This window comes from Oncorhynchus mykiss, chromosome 21 (assembly GCF_057628025.1).
Source record: "Oncorhynchus mykiss isolate SJ-2025 chromosome 21, ASM5762802v1, whole genome shotgun sequence".
NCBI classification, from domain to species: Eukaryota; Metazoa; Chordata; class Actinopteri; order Salmoniformes; family Salmonidae; genus Oncorhynchus; species Oncorhynchus mykiss.
Genome location: NC_143042.1, coordinates 48075001 through 48097500, shown reverse-complemented (window position 1 = coordinate 48097500; position 22500 = coordinate 48075001). Strand labels below are relative to the sequence as shown.

Sequence of the window (22500 nt, the reverse complement as noted above, 5' to 3'; positions counted from 1 at the left end):
CCTTTCTTATTTAACCTTTAACCTTTCTTATTTAACCTTTAACCTTTCTTACTTAACCTTCAACCTTTCTTATTTAACCTTCAACCTTTCTTATTTAACCTTCAACCTTTCTTATTTAACCTTCAACCTTTCTTATTTAACCTTCAACCTTTCTTATTTAACCTTCAACCTTTCTTATTTAACCTTTAACCTTTCTTATTTAACCTTTAACCTTTCTTATTTAACCTTTAACCTTTCTTATTTAACCTTCAACCTTTCTTATTTAACCTTCAACCTTTCTTATTTAACTTTCAACCTTTCTTATTTAACCTTCAACCTTTCTTATTTAACCTTTAACCTTTCTTATTTAACCTTTAACTAGGCAAGTCAGTTAATTAAGAACAAATTCTTATTTACAGTGACGCCCTACCCCCCCGGCCAAACCTGTACTACGCTGGGCCAATTGTGCGACGCCCTATGGGACTTCCAATCACGGCCGGGTGTGATACAGCCTGGATTCGAACCAGGGACTGTAGTGACGCCTCTTGCACTGAGATGCAGTGCCTTTTGCATTGCCCATGTTTGAATTTCAAGCATACCACACCCAGAGTGCAAATTACAGGGGGCCCAGGGGGGGTCTCAGAACCCCTGAATGAGACATGAGTCCCCCGAAATGCAACAAAGTCTAACTTTGGTGTGGTCTCTAAATAATCCTAATTTAGCTATTCTTCTATTTGTTTAAAATGCTATTTGTACTGCTACAGTGGTACATATTAAAATAAAAATGTATTCCAGATTAAACAAACACCCCCACCTCTGAGTCATGGTTTAAAATATTTTTGTTCCATGTGGCCTAACATCCAGGGACAGTCACATATCTCAGCCATTTTCAGGTGTCCCAACTTTTCTTTCTTCAAAAAAGGTCCTTTTGTCAACAAGATGCATTCATTAATTCCGACCCCAAGAGTGTAGACCCAGTAAGTATGTTGACATGCACACTAGTAATTCGATATTAAACTGATTATGGCAGTAGACATATTACGCAACAATCATGTAAACACCTCACTCTGCTAATCTTAAATCGGTGTAATGTCAAAATAGAAGTAAGCATACGCTGATTAAAACACCTGGTTTTCTGAGCAAATCTTTCAAAATATAGGAACACGCAAACATCGCAGACAAAAGTGCCCTCTTTGGCCTCATGGGGTGGAATGTTATTCAAACGTTTCTTAATGTCCCCATTAATATTTCTTTTTTTTATGACGAAAATCCGGTGTTTCTATGTCAAACAGTTTTTGTTATATTTCAGTCTTCTGTGGTGTTTATAAAGTGTAATATTGGGATGCAAACTCAACATGTAATAGATTTCAACTCTTGTGTCTAACATGGTACAGGTGTCTTATTTTTGTTGAGCCCATAACCATGTGTGAGGTTTATACTTTGTTTAAGACTAACAAGAATCACTCTGTGTGACCCTGATTTAGCCCACTGCAATAAATGGTTCATCGGCATTACTATATATGAAACTCCGCTGTACGGAAAATCGGTCTTAACATAGAATGTTTAATAATTGAATATATTGAGTGATATTAGTGCAGACAGCAGGTCAATAAATAAAGTGTATGTTTACGAGCTGCAGAGAGATGCCAGTATGTCGCTAGCTCAGACGGCTAGGTTGGCAATGACAGCTCTGGTGAACTCGTCGCTTGTAGCATAGCCTCCCAGGTCTCCTGTGCCCACCCAGATCTGCGCATGTGTTTCCCAAAAATAACTTGTTCGCTGTGATAGAATGTTTATTTTGATTGGTGATTTTCTGCAGAGTGCCATCAGGTAGCCTGATTTCAGATGTCTCCATGGAAACAGGATTATTAGGGAAATCGTTCTTCTTGCAAAGCATGTAAATACTTATATCAAACTATTATATTATTGTGACTATCCACAAATAAGACCACATTTTTGTGTGTATATTTTTGTGTGTATATAACCACATTCGGAGATAATCACCAGATGTCATTACACTCAGAGATAATCACCAGATGTCATCACACTCAGAGATAATCACCAGATGTCATTACACTCAGAGATAATCACCAGATGTCATTACACTCAGAGATAATCACCAGATGTCATCACACTCAGAGATAATCACCAGATGTCATCACACTCAGATATAATCACCAGATGTCATCACACTCAGATATTATCACCAGATGTCATCACACTCAGATATAATCACCAGATGTCATCACACTCAGATATTATCACCAGATGTCATCACACTCAGAGATAATCACCAGATGTCATCACACTCAGATATTATCACCAGATGTCATCACACTCAGATATAATCACCAGATGTCATCACACTCAGAGATAATCACCAGATGTCATCACACTCAGAGATAATCACCAGATGTCATCACACTCAGAGATATTTTGGAGTGGACGAACATTCACAGGTAGCCTACTTATAATTTGTTGACAATAAGATGAAAACATCATGACTCGTTGTGTTCAAGGCAAATTAATACATTTTGCTTACTATATATTAGGCCCATAAAAAGAATCATGCACAAGGAGGTCCCCCCCAAAAAATAGAGACAGCATATATCACAGTATAATTGGCACTCTGATCAAACCTCATGTAACTAACTATACCCTACTCCCTCCCTCATTAGTGTTATGGCATTTTCATTACGACACCAATGACTGTCATACCGCCATCGCATTACTCTACAGCAACTCCCATTCATCATTTTATCACCCATCCTCATTCATTCAATCCATCACTGACAACCCAGACAGACAGGCATATCCACAGACACCCATGGCTCAGTGATGGAGTTGAGGGGGCCTCCCTAATGATGCTGTGACATAGCCAGCCAGGGATAATGCCTTCCTAATGATGCTGTGACACAGACAGCCAGGGATAATGCCTTCCTAATGATGCTGTGACACAGACAGTCAGAGAAAATGCCTTCCTAATGATGCTGTGACACAGACAGCTAGCGATAATGCCTTTCAAATGATGCCGTGACACAGACAGCTAGCGATAATGCCTTCCTAATGATGCTGTGACACAGACAGCCAGAGAAAATACCTTCCTAATGATGCGGTGACACAGACAGCTAGCGATAATGCCTTCCTAATGATGATGTGACACATACAGCCAGGGATAATGCCTTCATAATGATGCTGTGACACAGACACAGAGAGTTATCACTCGTACCAGCAACAGCCTGGGATTAATCCCTAAATGCTTTTAACTAGGACACATTAACAAGTCACATCAAGAAACTTGTTTCAGTGACAATCTACCTCAAGTTTGGGGTAGGCCTATTGGGATGTCAAAATACACACTTAAAATTAGTCATGTACAGTATAAACAATTAAACACGACCCAGTGAATGATGTTCAACACAAGACGAGTCAGTCCTGGATTTTGAGTAATTATTTGGAGAGGCACCTCAAATGGTACCATGCCAGCCATTCAAACACTAACCACGAGGCAAAAACACCAACTCTACAGTATATTCAACCCCAAAGCCAATTCTTGTTTTGGACGCCTTTCCTTCCAGTTCTCTGCTGCCAATGACTGGAACGAACTGCAAAAATCACTGAAGCTGGAGACTCATATCTCCCTCACTAGCTTTAAGCACCAGCTGTCAGAGCAGCTCACAGATCACAGCACCTGTACATAGCCCATCTGTAAACAGCCCATCCAACTACCTCATCCCCATGCTATATTTATTTATTTATCTGGCTCCTTTGCACCCCAGTAATATCTCCTTGCACTTTAATCTTCTGCACATCTACCATTCCAGTGTTTAATTTCTATATTGTAATTACTTCACACCATGGCCTATTTATTGCCTTACCTCCCTTGTCCTACCTCATTTGCACACACTGTATATAGACTTTTTCTACTGTATTATAGACTGTATGTTTGTTTATTCCATGTGTAACCCTGTGTTGTTGTACGTGTCGAACTGCTTTGCTTTATGTTGGCCAGGTCGCAGTTGCCTACCTGGTTAAATAAAGTTGAATAAAAAAATATATATTTATTAAAGTGTTGAATCTACATTTCAACATCTAACAAGTCACACATGTAGCTTAGAAGGAATATGGCTTCTCCATTTCCACAGCTTGGCATTACTACCTCCATTTACATTGAAACTAGCTGCATCCCCTTCCTGCCTGCTACACCCCAGTACTCTGAAGTACTCTCTAGAGTGCACAGTCATGTGACAGCATTAGGTTACAGTTAGGTTCTAGTGCATTGAGTGTTGGGGGCAGTGGGATATGGCTGACTGCCCTGGGTATGGTAGTATAGTCTCACTGTGAAAAGGTTATGAGTCAGATTAATGAAGGACTACAGCCGATCCAGGATTTTGACCTGGTTAACCCTGTGTGTGACACTTTATCCACGTTTCGGGTCCCTAATTTGCAGACCGATACCTTGAAAGAGCAGACTTTTCTGAGAAATGCATCCCATTTTTTTGGGGTTGTTTGAAAGATTCGATCCCAGTTGGAAAGTACAACATCAAAACAAAACAATGCACAGTTATCCAATTTCGCCGCTGAAGAAAAACAAAACTTGATGTCATCTTTGGAGTGATTTCACTTTATTATGATCTTAAGTCCAAAGCAGCTGAGAGAAATATAATTTTAAAACCTGGCCAGAATTCAAGCTCCTAACAAGTATTTCACAAATCTGCCTCTACTCAGCTGTGGATGAATCAATAGACTACCTACCTGTGCTACCCTCATACTGTGCTAGCCTCACATACTGTACGGTAGAACGGTAAGGGAACCCACCTTGGTGGACGAGTCCACAGCAGAGCCTCTCTCCAGCAGCTCCTGGACCAGCTCCACATGGCCCTCCTTAGCTGCCAGGTGCAACGCGTTGAGCCCATTCTGAGGAGGAAGAGAAGAAGGGACACACACACAGAAGGTCAACTTCAAAACAAAATGGAGGATTGACACAAAAATTTAAAAAAGGCAACGAGAGAAGTGACTGGGTGTACCTCAAGGTCCATAACCTAACAGTGCCCCTCTCCCTCTCTCGCTCTCCCTCCCGCTCCCTCCCTCTCCCTCTCTCTCTCTCCCTCCTTCTCTTGGCTGTGAAACCGTGTTGTCTACTTTCTCGCTTGACGGGGTGACATAGAAATATTAAAGCCACTACTGGAGGTTAGAATTTGCACCGTGTCACGATGGTGGTGGACTAGGGCCAGACCAGGATTTACTATGTAGGCCTGGTGGTATTAATAAAGCCTATCAGTGTGTGTGTGTGTGCGTGTGCGTGTGTGTTTGTGTGTATGTGTGTATGTATGTGTGCGTGTGCGTGCGTGCGTGTGTGTGTGTGTGCGTGCGTGTGCGTGTGTACATGCGTGTGGCAGTCTGGTGTTTGCTTGGTGTGTGATTTTGTTCATTGAATGCAAAAGTCCCCAGAACAGCAGAGTCAGGCATTGCTGGGACTTATGCATGGCTAGTCTACCTATTAAGCATGGACGGTAGCTGTATATACCGTATACCAGGATATTTGTACATTTTTCAATACCGTCAATACCGTTGAAACTATTTATTTTATGTTTGTTTTTTTATACATTTGAATATTTGTAGCCACTTAAGTAAATAACTGTAGTCAACTTGTGTAATGCGTTAGGAGATAAAAATAAATATTGTTTTCTTCATTTCAACTGTCACATCATTTTTCACTATGAAGCTTGCCAATAGTCCCCAGTCACGTGCTGTTTGTTTACGAGCACACAATGACGAGAGACCGGAGCCTTGTGAGTCACTCACTGTTGTGCAGCATGGGTGATGTACTTACAGTATAGAATTCACAACTAAATGTTTGCCAGCTAAATATCTTCTAACTATTAAGTTAACTGTCTAAAATATGCTAAATGCTCTGCAGTTAAGTACTTCATTTGCTAATTAAGTAGCTGGTTAGCTATCTAGCTAAGTGATTAGCTTCTTCCTAAATCAAGCGTCGCTTGGTAACAGCAGAGAATTCCTTCCTGGATCAAGAGTCTTGCTGTCTAATATTTGTTTTGTGCAGCAAACAGGGAGTATATTTTTTTTGTTCCTTGTATAACTCTATGAGCTGGGATGTCTGTCCTGCACATACTTTAGGTCAGAGAATGTATAAAATGTTTGCAATACGCGTTTAGTTAGCATTCTCTATGAGATTTTACATATACATGTTAGCATTGCTAAGGCTCAGTGGTGTTTGAAAATAGCACCCATTGTGTTCAGTGCCGGAATTACAGAATATCCCAGTATGGCACAAGGTCGATTTGAAGGTATGACAATCTGGATACCACCCAAGAATTTCCTTTCCAGGCACCCATAAGACCTGACCCTAGATCAAAACATCCGTCCAAGACTAACTCAGATATATCAAGACTCAGATATACCAACTGGTCCCAGTTCAATTGGCTAAAGACTAGGTGATTTCCCTCTGTATAATTGTGGTCCTGAACCTATTAAAAGATTGTTGTTGGGGCTATAAATAGATCCTAAATGCCTGTGAAGGAAAAAAATTAAGATTAAATGTCAATATCACTCTAGGCAGATTACCCTGCGGATTAAGGAACCCAAGCGTTAATTCCCAAAACCCCACAACATGAGGGGATGATTGACAGAATATGCATGACGGACGGAGCCAATGAGAGAGGAGAGAAATTAAGGGGCGGGAGGTAAAGAGAGTTTGACCAATGAGAAGGAGGGAGGATTGAGATGATGAAAGGAAAGCATGACTACTATTGTTTCCCTCATGAATGGCCCTCTTTCAGTCTAATGAAATCTTTTTGCGGATGTAGCGAAATGCTTGAGTTCCTAGCTCCAACAGTGCAGCAACATCTAACAATACACAACAATACACACACATTTAAAAGAAAAATAATTGAATTACGAAATATAGAAATATTAGGAAGAGGAATGTCGTAGTCTGGAGTGTAAATATATCTCTAATAGCAGAAGGAGAAGAGTTATAGGGTTATAGTACTCTGTCTTGTGGGCCGGGGGGTGAGTACCAGTGACCCAGCACTGATTCAACTACTCTTTCACCAGGGAGAATATGTCTAGTGTTTCAAAAGGGCCGCTCAGTCAATATGTAATCTCCTCTGTAGCCTGGTCAGCCCAAACAGACTATGTCACGCGGACCCTGCTTATAATGAACTGAACCGCTGCTGAGGGTCCCTGTACTTATTAAAGCAAGGCCCCCTATCGACGGGGGAAACTATGTTTAGGACTGGTAGTGAGAATAAATGGGTATACTCTACACTTGTCTACAAAAGAAGTGTGTCATATATTCTACAAGAAAAGTGTGGGATGTTTTGTGCACTGCCCTGAAGGAGCCTGTTGTATAACATAGAGGGAGGCGGAAAGACACGCTGCATTTGACGTAGAAGGATGCACCACCTGCTCACTTAGCCTGTCACTTAGCAGCGAAAACCAGCTCTATTTCCAGCTCTATTTCAGTATTGTGTAATTGTAGGGCCTTGCCCCAACACTGTACTGACGGCAAAATGTAGAGGGTAGACAAACACCTTAGAAACTCCCGGTAGAGGTCACAGTTGTAAATGAGAATTTGTTCTCAAATAGCCTACCTGGTTAAATAAAGGTTAAAAAAATCTCCTCAGAGATGCAATTGGGGATAACTGAGGTCCACACTCCAGTCTAGTTGGTGGTGGTAATGCACCTTAAAGTTGGTTGCCCACCGCCATATAAAGTCCAAAGAAGAAGAAGAAGCCGGAAGGAGGAGAGACACCCAGAAACAAACTTTTACCCTTTTATCTGTGGATTAATTGTTGGAGTAGAGGACCTTGTGCATTTCAGGTAAAATAACAACCAAATGTTTATATTCCAGGACAAATTAGCTAGCAACAGCAAGCTAGCTAGCTAGCTAAATTTCCATAAATGTTTAATGCTTTTTGACCTGTCCCCAAATTAATAAAGTTGGTTCAGAGTTAATTTTGATATTCAACCTGCTTGTCCTGATTAAGTCTGATGGGGGTGGACAAAATCAACATACGTGCGCAGTGTGGTTAGCATGTCAGGCTGCACACGCTGTTCTCTCATCAAGTGATCATATTTTCACCCATTAGACTATCCTCAATTGAATCTTGTCTTTACTAATATATAACATTAGTTTGGATTTAGAATGACCCATTATCAAATGGACAGGAACAGGAACAGGGGCAAGACAAAAATACATGTCATCCATATGCACTGGAATAGCGAATGGAGGCCACTTTCCTGCCTGTACGTTTTTCACTCATGTGGATAGGCTGCTCCGGTTATTTCGCTGTGTGACAGGTGATATTCTCCAATTTGGGAAACCAAGGGAAATCTGTTCGGGAACATTGATAGTAACATGTTTTCAAAACAAAACATATTTCATTAAACTGTTGACAGTCCCTTTCTCTGCTCATTGGAGATTGGAACAGGGAGAGGTGAGATGGAAACGCATGGTGGTAAGATATCCTGTAGCTAAAGGTAATGTTTCAGCCTATTAATTATGAAAATATATTTAAAAAATCCCTATTACTAGGATATTCAAAACCAAATACAAATTCATTATAGATATAGGCTTGACCAATTATGTACCAAAGATAAAATAAAGACCGATTTAAGTTATGTTTTTCTGCCATGTCTAATATGCGGTAGGCTATATATTGTATAATGGCAGAATCCTTATTTTAATAGTTTTTTTCAGGCTTGGGCACTGTAGGCCTATACATATGTAGAAGCTCCAATTTGCATCAGAGTATTTTGAATGAATCATCACTTTAGAAAGCGCTGTCCATTTCGTTGTGTTAGGCTTTGAAACAACATCCACAACAACCATGTTTTCCATTCAGTTTCAACCTGTTGTTGAACTTCTTTCTTCAAATTGATTAATCACAGTGAGGTGAGTTTTTAAAGCATGATACTGTTTTGATGATAAGTGTTTGATGTGATTTTTGATAGCATTTGCATTGATGTCAGAGTGGTTAGAGGGACAATAGAGCCCTGAGCACCAGACCATTAGGTCCCGATGGTTGTTAGTGAGTTGAGTACTACTAACGCATGTCCAGAGGGCATAAGAGGAGATTACAGTGACTCAACGACCACGTAGAATAATACTGAGGTCACCAAAACAGCCCTAGAAAAGAGTACTCCCAGGAGTACTCACAACTAGCATAAATACCAACTAATCAACATGCAGATAGATTTAGGATAAAAATAGTTATCATCATGGACTATAGTTCCATAATAAATGGGTGACTTACTCATCGCAAGGCAGTTAAAAGGTTACAGTAGGCAGGGGTAACTGGGTAAAAGGAGGACCAGGGTAACAGGGGTAACTGGGTAAAAGGAGGACCAGGGTAACAGGGGTAACTGGGTAAAAGGAGGACCAGGGTAACAGGGGTAACTGGGTAACAGTAGGACCAGGGTAACAGGGGTAACTGGGTAACAGTAGGACCAGGGTAACAGGGGTAACTGGGTAACAGTAGGACCAGGGTAACAGGGGTAACTGGGTAACAGTAGGACCAGGGTAACAGGGGTAACTGGGTAACAGTAGGACCAGGGTAACAGGGGTGACTGGGTAACAGTAGGACCAGGGTAACAGGGTAACAAGGGTAACTGGGTAACAGTAGGACCAGGGTAACAGGGGTAACTGGGTAACAGTAGGACCAGGGTAACGGGGTAACAGGGGTAACTGGGTAACAGGAGGACAAGGGTTACAGGGGTAACGGGGTTACAAGGGTAACATGAGTAACAGTTTTTTTTTTCACCTTTATTTAACCAGGTAGGACAGTTGATAACAAGTTCTCATTTACAACTGCGACCTGGCCAAGATAAAGCAAAGCAGTGCGACACAAACAACAACACAGAGTTACACGTGGAATAAACAAACATCCAGTCAATAACACAATAGAAAAAAATCTAAATACATTGTATGCATTTGAGGTAAGATTAGGGAGGTAAGGCAATAAATAGGCTGTAGTGGCGAAGTAATTACAATTTAGCAATTAAACACTGGAGTGGTAGATGTGTAGAAGATGAATGTGCAAGTAGATATACTGGGGTGCAAAGGAGCAAAAAAATAAATAACAATATGAGGATGAGGTAGTTGGATGGGCTATTTACAGATGGGCTATGTACAGGTGCAATGATCTGTAAGCTGCTCTGACAGCTGATGTTTAAAGTTAGTAAGGGAGATATTAGTCTCCAGCTTCAGTGATTTTTGCAATTCATTCCAGTCATTGGCAGCAGCAAACTGGAAGGAACGGCGGCCAAAGGAGGAATTGGTTTTGGGGTGACCAGTGAGATATACCTGCTGGAGCGCATGCTACGGGTGGGTGCTGCTATGGTGACCAGTGAGCTGAGATTAGGCAGGGTTTTACCTAGAAAAGACTTATAGATGACCTGGAGCCAGTGGGTTTGGCGACGAATATGAAGCGAGGTTCAGCCAATGAGAGCATACAGGTCGCAGTAGTGGGTAGTATATGGGGCTTTGGAGACAAAACGTGATAGACAGTGCCATTCAATTTGCTGAGTAGAGTTTGAGGCTATTTTATAAATGACATCGCCGAAGTCCAGGATAGGTAGGTAGTATAGTCAGTTTTACGAGGGTATGTTTGGCAGCACGAGTGAAGGATGCTTTGTTGCGAAATAGGAAGCTGATTCCAGATTTAATTTTGGATTGGAGATGTGTAATGTGAGTCTGGAAGGAGAGTTTACAGTCTAATCAGACACCTAGGTATTTGCAATTGTCCACATATTCTAAGTCTGAACCATCCAGTGATGCGGGTGGGCAGGTGCGGGCAGCGATCGGTTGAAGAGCATGCATTTAGTTTTACTTGCATTTAAGAGCATGGCTAACGGGGGTAACGGGGGAACAAGGCTAACAAGGGTAATGGGGTAACATGGGTAAGAGGGGTAACAAGGGGAACAGGGGGAACAGGTGTGTAGGGTAGTGTACTGTAGTAGTAGTCTGGTTGCATGAGGAGGCCTTGGACACTGATGAAGGTCAAGGGGATGGATGATCAGATGGCTTCAGCCCCACATGCAAACAGTAACAACCACTATCTATCTGTCAGCTGTCAAATACACTCCCTGACATACAGTACATGGCTGTTATCATTACCGTATAGCAATGCCATTTGTATGCGGGTGGTGGAATGCTCGTTGGTTGCTAGGGATGACTGACATACTGTAGATACTTGTGCTTGCAGGTTGCTAGGATGACTGACACAGATTGTTTTTCACTGTGATCCACTTTGCAAAATTGCATTGCCGATACATGTAGATGAGGGTTTAACAATACAGAACACCTTGAGATTGTTCCAGCTTGCTAACTGATACCCACTAGACCATCAGATTCCACATTCACAGCTGTCAATCCATTGATTCTACCTGTCAAATGATATATGAACCCACAGGGGATGTTAGTGAATCGGATCCTGTCTCTTCTCCATGTCTGTTTCTGCCTTACACTCATGCAGTTCCTATCTCTCCCATTCGTTGAGGTCCTTGTCACTGTGTGAAGGTCACTGTTCTACGGTAACAGATTCCAGGGAGGGGCGACTGGACTATGGATAGAGAGGGAGGGGGTGGGGGTGTCCGGGCATTGGATGAGGGGAGGGAGGGGAGAGACCAGAGAGGATACAGGTAGAGGAGAGCTAGGGTAAGATAATAGATCAATATAGAAGTAAGATAATAGATCAATATAGAGGTAAGATAATAGGTCAGTATAGAGGTAAACTAATAGAGATAGTTTAAAAAATTAACAATAAACATTACATTGTTTAATTCACTTTTGTTTATTATCTATTTCACTTGCTTTGGCAATGTAAACATGTTTCCCATGCCAATAAAGCCCCTTAAATTGAAATTGAATTGAGAGGGAGAGAAAGAGAGGGAGAGAGAGAGAGTGCATGTGACAGAGAGAGAGAGAGAGAGAGAGGGATACAGAGCGAGAGAGAGAGATTGAGGGGGATACAGAGAGAAGGGGATACAGAGAGAGAGAAGGGGTACAGAGAGATACAGAGAGAGACTCACTCCTCCCCTACCCTCGTGTCTTCTTTTAACCCTCCCTCCATCTATACATTTACTGTTCTGTTTATTTTACCTGAGGGAGATGCATGGTGAATTCATGAGAGGCCAGAGTGATGGACTCAGAGTAATGGATTTCGACGTTATTGATTCATTGACTTGTCAATGTCAATATTAGCGGCAGCAAAATCTTAATGACAGAATCATCATACAAGAAACCTGCCTGGAATACAAATTATTTTTTACAAAAGCACATTGCATTTCCCGTGCTAAATTTGCTTGGTCAAAGCTATTGTCAGACATAGCAGTGTTACTTTAAAGTAGAACCTTGTTTAATAATGAACCCTGAATGACAGAGGCTCTTTACTCCTAATGTAATCACGCTGACAGTCCCCTTCAAGATGACAATGATTACATTTTAGAGTGAACCGCAAAAACTCAGCGCTCAGGGAGACTGGGCCAATCCCTCTCTTAATCTGAGAACAATGTTAATTGTAGAGTGCTAGAGTGTAGTGATTTGTATTACAGCCAAATAGTCAAATGTTTTGTAATTAATCACTAACAGCTCAATCCACGCTGAGCACATTACACACATTATGTGGTTGCCATAGCTCCCAAAGAGCTAAATATTTTTGCTATATAGTTCCTCCCTATGGACAGAGACAGAACAGCAACACCAAGGTCACCCTGTCACTGTAGATGGATTGGAGTTAAGACTTATGATCAAACACACGATTGCAAGAGCTATGTGTTGTTGAAGAGAAGGTAGGAGATGAGAGAGGCTGATTGCCTGGGTGACTGGGAAGAGGACTGGCAGACATTGTGGCTCCACAGAGACCCACAGCCGCAGAGACCAAAGAAGAGCACTATCAAAACAAACAAATGACTTGTCCTGTAACCACTCAGGTATTGATGAATGGGGACATGTGAACAGGCAGGCTTCACCTGTGTTTCCTTGTGTGTGTGTTTGTTTGTTTGTTTGTCCACTAGTCTCTTACCTGATTGCAGGTGCTGATGTTCACTCCACCCTTCAGGTACTCCAGAACCTTGTCGATGTTCCCCGCCCTCGCCGCTCGCAGGAAGCTGGTGTTGCTGTCCGACTGGAGAAGAACACAGAGAAATAAATAGTTTAGAACAACATTGGAATAACATTAGAACAACATGATGGCAATGTCAGGACAACGTCAGACCACAGCCCAATGCCTCGTAGCTTTGAAATTAGTAACTTCCCATGACTTCTAGGACAGATAGAAATGGCAATGGTGATAGCACATTAGCAGTTGTTTGGGTAACGTGTGCCAGGCCACCCAGACATTCAATATATCCCAAACTGCACACAGCAACAGTCCCTGAGGCTCAAAGACAAACACACCTCAATCCCTCCTGAGCACAGTGGCAGTGTCACATCACTCATTATCTGCAGCCATCAACACCTTCACTGAATCACTGTTTCCCATCGGAGCGTGATATTATTTAATCAGGCACAGGGGAATAGTGCATAATGTAACACAGGGAATAGTGCATAATGTAACACAGGGAATAGTGCATAATGTAACACAGGGCATAGTGCATAATGTAACACAGGGGAATAGTGTATAATGTAACACAGGGGAATAGTGTATAATGTAACACAGGGGAATAATGTATAATATTATGCAGGGGAATAGTGTATAATGTAACACAGGGGAATAGTGCATAATGTAACAAAGGGGAATAGTGCATAATGTAACAGGGGAATAGTGCATAATGTAACACAGGGGAATAGTGCATAATGTAACACAGGGGAATAGTGCATAATGTAACACAGGGGAATTGTGCATAATGTAACACAGGGGAATAGTGCATAATGTTACACAGGGGAATAGTGCATAATGTAACGCAGGGGAATAATGTATAATATTATGCAGGGGAATAGTGCATAATGTAACACAGGGGAATAGTACATAATGTAACAGGGGAATAGTGCATAATGTAACACAGGGAATAGTGTATAATGTAACACAGTGGAATAGTGCATAATGTAACACAGGGGAATAGTGTATAATGTAACACAGTGGAATAGTGCATAATGTAACACGGTGGAATAGTGCATAATGTAACACAGTGGGAAGAGTGTATAATGTAACACAGGGGAATAGTGCATAATGTAACACAGGGGAATAGTGCATAATGTAACACAGGGGAATTGTGCATAATGTAACACAGGGGAATAGTGCATAATGTTACACAGGGGAATAGTGCATAATGTAACGCAGGGGAATAATGTATAATATTATGCAGGGGAATAGTGTATAATGTAACACAGGGGAATAGTGTATAATGTAACGCAGGGGAATAGTGTATAATGTTACACAGGGGAATAGTGCATAATGTAACGCAGGGGAATAATGTATAATATTATGCAGGGGAATAGTGCATAATGTAACACAGGGGAATAGTGTATAATGTAACGCAGGGGAATAGTGCATAATGTAACGCAGGGGAATAATGTATAATATTATGCAGGGGAATAGTGTATAATGTAACACAGGGGAATAGTGTATAATGTAACACAGGGGAATAGTGTATAATGTAACACAGTGGAATAGTGCATAATGTAACACAGGGGAATAGTGTATAATGTAACACAGGGGAAGAGTGTATAATGTAACACAGGGGAATAGTGTATAATGTAACACAGGGGAATAGTGTATAATGTAACACAGGGGAATAGTGTATAATGTAATGCAGAGGAATAGTGTATAATTTAACACAGGGGAATAGTGCATAATGTAACACAGGGGAATAGTGTATAATGTAATGCAGGGGAATAGTGTATAATGTAACACAGGGGAATAGTGTATAATGTAACACAGTGGAATAGTGTATAATGTAACACAGGGGAATAGTGCATAATGTAACGCAGGGGAATAGTGCATAATGTAACACAGGGGAATAGTGCATAATGTAACACAGGGGAATAGTGCATAATGTTACACAGGGGAATAGTGCATAATGTAACGCAGGGGAATAATGTATAATATTATGCAGGGGAAAAGTGCATAATGTAACACAGGGGAATAGTGTATAATGTAACACAGTGGAATAGTGCATAATGTAACACAGGGAGTAGTGCATAATGTAACACAGGGGAATAGTGCATAATGTTACACAGGGGAATATTGCATAATGTAACGCAGGGGAATAATGTATAATATTATGCAGGGGAATAGTGTATAATGTAACACAGGGGAATAGTGCACAATGTAACACAGGGGAAGAGTGTATAATGTAATGCAGGGGAATAGTGTATAATGTAACACAGGGGAATAGTGTATAATGTAATGCAGGGGAATAGTGTATAATGTAACACAGGGGAATAGTGTATAATGTAATGCAGGGGAATAGTGTATCATTTAACACAGGGGAATAGTGTATAATGTAACACAGGGGAATAGTGCATAATGTTACACAGGGGAATAGTGCATAATGTAATGCAGGGGAATAATGTATAATATTATGCAGGGGAATAGTGTATAATGTAACACAGGGGAATAGTGTATAATGTAACGCAGGGGAATAGTGTATAATGTAACACAGGGGAATAGTGTATAATGTAACACAGTGGAATAGTGCATAATGTAACACAGGGGAATAGTGTATAATGTAACACAGTGGAATAGTGCATAATGTAACACGGTGGAATAGTGCATAATGTAACACAGTGGAAAAGTGTATAATGTAACACAGGGGAATAGTGTATAATTTAACACAGGGGAATAGTGCACAATGTAACACAGGGGAAGAGTGTATAATGTAATGCAGGGGAATAGTGTATAATGTAACACAGGGGAATAGTGTATAATGTAATGCAGGGGAATAGTGTATCATTTAACACAGGGGAATAGTGTATAATGTAACACAGTGGAATAGTGTATAATGTAACACAGGGGAAGAGTGTATAATGTAACACAGGGGAATAGTGTATAATGTAACACAGTGGAATAGTGCATAATGTATCGCAGGGGAATTGTGTATAATTTAACACAGGAGAATAGTGCATAATGTAACACAGGGGAATAGTGCATAATGTAACGAAGGGGAATAGTGCATAATGTAACGAAGGGGAATCGTGTATAATGTAACACAGGGGAATAGTGTATAATGTAACACAGGGGAATACAACCGGGACATGTCCTCCACTTTTCCTAACTGAAGCAGACTAAGTTGGAGATGGACCAAGACTGTAGAGCAGAGCAGAGCGGGAGTGAGTCAGCATTTTCCTCTCTCTACCTTCCGTCCCCCAGCACTACCTGGCTCACACTACAGAAAACAGTACTGCAGAATCACCGCTTCCACTCGGAGGCAGAAAGGCAGAAAGTAGTCTCAAATGTAGTCCTGCTCCATGACAACCAGCCTGTGCTGCTAACTGGGAACCTTATTGAATTAGCATCATGGATAGCTAGGCTAGCTATCTCCCAGAGACGCTCAGTGAGGGTGACAGGGTTAGAGATCGTTCCAGCACACAGCAGAGCTCAGCCCAAACCCAGACTGAGGATATGTCCCCTACTCTGTCATTCACTTACACTGCAGTGCAGAGATGATATGTCTATACACTGGACATACTACCGATAAGGAGAGAGATTCTTCCTGGGGCTATATGAAAGCTAGTTTTGTTCTGCAGTAGCCTGCAGCAGCAGCAACCTGTGTCTGGATGCTACAGAGAACTGCACTGAATCAATCAGACCTGACACAACAATCCACATTCAGACCTGACACTACAATCCACCTTCAGACCTGACACAACAATCCACATTCAGACCTGACACTACAATCCACATTCAGACCTGACACTACAATCCACATTCAGACCTGACACTACAATCCACATTCAGACCTGACACAGCAATCCACATTCAGACCTGACACTACAATCCACATTCAGACCTGACACTACAATCCACATTCAGACCTGACACTACAATCCACATTCAGACCTGACACAGCAATCCACATTCAGACCTGACACTACAATCCACATTCAGACCTGACACTACAATCCACATTCAGACCTGACACTACAATCCACATTCAGACCTGACACAGCAATCCACATTCAGACCTGACACAACAATCCACATTCAGACCTGACACTACAATCCACATTCAGACCTGACACTACAATCCACCTTCAGACCTGACACAACAATCCACATTCAGACCTGACACTACAATCCACATTCAGACCTGACACTACAATCCACATTCAGACCTGACACTACAATCCACATTCAGACCTGACACAGCAATCCACATTCAGACCTGACACTACAATCCACATTCAGACCTGACACTACAATCCACATTCAGACCTGACACAGCAATCCACATTCAGACCTGACACTACAATCCACATTCAGACCTGACACAAACGGTAGCTGGAGGTAAACCCAAAAACCGTGAGGCTGTAGCTAATCAGGAGCTCCCAGAGCAGCAGGATGGCAAGTTGCTCTGTCAGATGTGTGAATATATTCGTGATACTGCTCAACCTGGAGGCTGATACCTTACCCCAGATGAGGGGTCTCCTGAGGTTTCTAGTGGAGACAGCTCAGATGATTTCTCCAGGGAGAGATATCTTTATCTATGACAGAAGGAGAGGTCCAGAGGAACAGCGTGTGGATTGTCCAGCCAGCCCACAGGGCAAGGATCATTTTGTTACACCAACCAAATTCCCTTTAATATCAACCCGATGCACCTTGCATGTCACAGAGCAGCATCACAGCTCACCAAAGAGAACCACTTCAACATGTAAAAAATGAATAAATGGCTGACATTTAGTTTTAATGAATCACATTACAGATTTGGCTGAATAATGTATCTTGCTCTCTCTCTCTCTTCACAAACCACCTAAAGATATCAGAGAAGGTATATGTGTGGTGAGGGGCAGAAAGCCAGATCATATCCCATCGGATTCTTAGCTGCCGAGTCACATTATTCAAGGCATCTTTTAATCATCCCGGTGCAGTCTGTGTTGCCATAGCGACTTTTGGTCAGCACAGCCCTCAAACTGTTTTTTTTTAACTCAAAGCACTTAATTAACATTCAGAAGAAAATAAATGCCAGATTGTTCCAAAAAACTTCATACCGAAGTAGTTTTGTGCTAAGCCCCTAGAAACTAAGTCAAACAGATGGTACAGATACGTATATACTGTAGTTTCTGTGTCCTTGAACCAGGCAAATGCTTTGAAAGAGAGTGTTTTATGGCTTTGTGTGTGATTGAACACTCCTATGAGGCGTCGTGATATGTAGGACTGGTAGAGAAAGAGAGAGAGAGAGCGGGAGGGAGAAGGAAAGAGTGTAATGTTTACTGCTCGTGTTTGATTGTTTATTACACTTTTGTTTATTATCTATTTCACTTGCTTTAGCAATGTTTCCCAAGCCAATAAACCCCTTTGAATTTAATTGAGAGAAAGGAAGAACAGAGAGAGAAAGGTGGTAATGTATATTTTTATTTATTTTACCTTTAAGAACAGTTAAGAACAAATTCTTATTTTCAATGACGGCCTAGGAATAGTGGGTTAACTGCCTGTTCAGGGGCAGAACGACAGATTTGTACCTTGTCAGCTCGGGGATTTGAACTCGCAACCTTCCGGTTACTAGTCCAACGCTCTAACCACTAGGCTACCCTGCCGCCCCAATAGTTAATTTTGTTAAAGAAGGTATTCGGTATTGTGTTCATTCATAAGCCATTCTAAACAGAAACAAAATGAACTATTCACACTGTGAGTGAGTTACCCTTGATGACAAGGGAATGAATCAGAACTAATAGAAGATCCCATTTCAACTCATACGAGCTAGCCTGGTTGCCAGGTCTGTTTCTGCTTTCTCCTTCATCACCCAATCTGCCAACCACAGGTTACAAAACAAGAGCTATAACCTAAATTAGACCTTAACACGACCCAAACATTCTCTAATGTCGTCTAGCCAGTACGCTTTAGTCTAGACGTCTATAATATCCCTGGGTGCATTAACCTAACCTGTGATGCGTAACATCACTTTACCGACCATGTCATTTCAGCTCCAAAAGCCTTCCTAAACTGAGATCGCATTAAACATTCATTTACACAGAGTGCTTCTGTATATTCATCAGTGTAGTAGTGTGTAGATGATTTATAAATAATGAAAATATTAAATCCCATGACGACCTGTTGTAAATATCCTGGCTCCTCCCCATTACCAGGGAGACAAGCGGCCCTGCCTCTGTCGGTAACCATGACAACAGGGTATTTCATTCGGTAGACATGCAGCTCTCCAATCTCTGACTACATGTAGAGCATTGCCTCTCTCTCTCTCTCTCTCTCTACTCTGAGGGTGTGAATCTAAGAATTCTGTTCACCATGACTTGTAATGCTTCACGGCAAACACACTCAAAACTATTCTTCTCCAGAGCCAGACCAATAGGATAGCAGGATGTTGAGGTGTTATCGTCGTTTGTGTGTGTATGTGTGTGTGTGTCACTGCACTGCCCAGTGCCACAACCACCACAACCAAGCTTGATTGAATGGTCGCCCACGGCAACACAGATGTCACATATCCCTCAGAGAACCCTCCAACACACATCACGTGCTCTGCAGACTCTATCATTCACTCACACTCACACACACACACACACACACACACACAAGGGCAACCTTGTCCTTGTCCTTTGCTGGTTTTAAACACCACACTCCAATGGAACAACACGTTCTATTCCTGGACTTCATTACAGCCTGTAATAACAACAGACAAGAGTGTTTACTGGGGATCTGTTGTACACAGCAACCATGTCACATCGCTGTGGTGCCTAGGACTGGGAGACTGGCAGCAGCCTTAACTGTGTGTGTGTATGTGTTCGTTCGTGTATGTGTGTGTTCGTGTGTGTGCATGTGTGTGTTCGTGTGTGTGCATGTGTGTGTTCGTGTGTGTGCATGTGTGTGTTCGTGTGTGTGCATGTGTGTGTTCGTGTGTACATAATAAAGAAATCCACATCAAAATGTGTCAGTCTCAATCCACCACATCTGCCTATGTCTGCGTTCCGTATCTGCGGTGGAAGGCGGCCGAGCGACAGCGACGTTGGTCAGACCGTGAGACATCAACAACAAACCAAGAAAAATCGGTCTCCTCCGCGAACCGTCTGTGGCCTACAAACTATTTTGATCACACTATGGAAAGAGGAGAGTCTCACAAACACCACGGTGTTCTCCGTTTTGCTCTACACTCCCACAAGTGACATGGGACTCTTCTGAAGGTAACCCATACAAATAAATGGAAGTATGGAGGTAATAACCCTCCTTAAATATGTGTCCAAGAAACCAAAAATATGTCCAGAGCTTTCTTATGTCTCCTAGATATAGGACAGACACTTCTAACCCTTATTCCTTATGATGCATTATTTCACTTTCTTTCATTGACATTTATGAATGTGTTATTCAATGCGTTTCTATGTGCTATAGTAGTATAAACCCATTTTGTTCTGTTTATAGGGGTCCTAAAATGTTAAGTCAAATAACTAAATGATCCATGGGTATAACCATCTTTAAAAAATTCCATATGTTATCTTAGTCACCACCCTGCCACCTTATTTCTCCTAACCTGTGATAATGAGTCCCCCTCATTAGTGATTAGCATCGTCAACATCAGCTGGGCCAGACCTATCTGGGCCAATTCCAAGAGAGGATATAGCTGGCCACCAGCTCGTCTCGGCCAACCACGGCTCTCCCTGAGGGCTCATTAGCATATATTTAATTAACACTAGGCCCATGTTCGTTACGGACGCTAAATTTAGACCTACTCTAAATTCACAAATAGAGGCTAATGTTTTTTTACTGAGCCTTGACAGATCGAGGCAAGATAGTGTGTGTGTCACTGACCGATTTTAAACGTAAAAAAATTACTGCAGGAGAGTGTACAAAGTAAACAATGTCTGATCAAAAGCACCATGGTAGCTTGGTAATGCAAAGCCAACGATAAGAGCAAAAAAACAACAACAAAACAGAACTGTATTCCACAGTCCACTTAGTGACACAGAGAGTGAGAGCTGAATGTCAGGGGTGAGAGGTCATGGGTCGAGTTGAAGGCATGCTCTTAGCTAACACCACCTGCTGTTTGGAATAGTCCATGTTGTAAAAGACAGTAGGGGTCCTCATATCAGAGAGAATAGACCTTAGCTGCCACTGAATGACTACAAACACACACATACACATGCAACACACCTACTACACACCTACTACTGTACACACCTACTACTACTGTACACATCTACTACACACCACGGTATATTTCTGCAGGGCATTTACAATTCATTTGCATTCCAATACAGCATTGACAATGTCTGCTCATAAAAATGGCACCAGGGAATGATACTGGCCGCCCTTTGGAGATTAAGGCGCATGATAAAACACTGACACACACACACACACACACATCTAGGCTACACTCTTACTCCTCTGGGTGGAGTAAGGGTGGAAACAGAGGGTAGGAGGAGACTCCAGGGGAATAGGAATGGACTGGTCATTGCTGTGGGAAAGGACTGACGTTAGAGGATTGGAGTATTGAACACAACTGCAGCTAGCACAGAGCAGTACATTATACTGTACTATAGGGAGGGATGGAAGAGCTGTAAATCAATATACATCTCAGCTTTTTATCAATATTCATTACTGTTTGGTAATGAAAATACCCAGCTGTTCGTGGGATTGGTCTCTCTCTCTCTCTCTGTCACCCAGGTAATGATGCTGAGCTGGTATAATGTCACTAAAGGTTGCTTAGGTCATCTGGGTCACAACGTCCTTACAGACAGCCCTGTCCAATTACAGACAGATCTGGTAGTGCTCGTCTTACACCTGTGTCTGCTTCAAGTGACCCCCTTTGTAGGACACAGCTGCCTGTGTCTGACACGGCTGTCGAAATCTCTATCCACACCGCTTTGATGTGGTGAGGCCTTTGAGCACAGTGATAAACCCCCCCCCCACCAACACTGTAAACTACTACACCACACTGTCTCAGTATAATGGAGGGGAGGGTATCACCATATAAATAAAAGTATGGTCATGGGTTCTACCTTGGGGGATTACTGAAAAGAAGAGCAAAAAGCTATTTTTGAAAGAGCTCCGGTACAAAGAAGAGAAGCAAGAGACTGGAGGGATGACATGGAATTTCACACTCCTCGAGCGTTACAGTGCCTCCAGGTCTTCAAACACATGTTATGCCCAAGTTCTCTGTCTGTGTCCCCCAAGTCTTACCGGTATTGGGGGTTCAGGCTCAGGCTCAGGACGGTGTTCAAAGCAGTCAGTAGTCTGACTCTGGTGGAGCCTGGTCCAGATTCGGTTGACTCCCATCGGCTTTCAAACCCTTTTCCACCTCACAAACCGTACACATTGCTGCGTTGCCCATGGCAACCGCTAGTCACAATCCCCAGCGCCATTAAATGTAAACAAACCAACAAAAGTGTGT

General features: G+C 42.0%; 1 protein-coding gene across 5 annotated transcripts in view; it reads right to left on the bottom strand.

Moving 5' to 3' along the window:
* Positions 1–22500, bottom strand: part of LOC110500727 (ankyrin 2b, neuronal) — a 301703-nt gene that overhangs the window by 105346 nt on the left and 173857 nt on the right. For all 5 annotated transcript variants that reach the window (XM_090214820.1, XM_090214817.1, XM_036958190.2 and 2 more), the window contains exons 2-3: positions 13029–13130; positions 4798–4896 (exon numbers count right to left, since the gene is read on the bottom strand). In XM_090214820.1, the coding sequence (XP_090070946.1) occupies positions 4798–4896; positions 13029–13130 (201 nt within the window). The remainder of the gene's footprint in view (positions 1–4797; positions 4897–13028; positions 13131–22500) is intronic.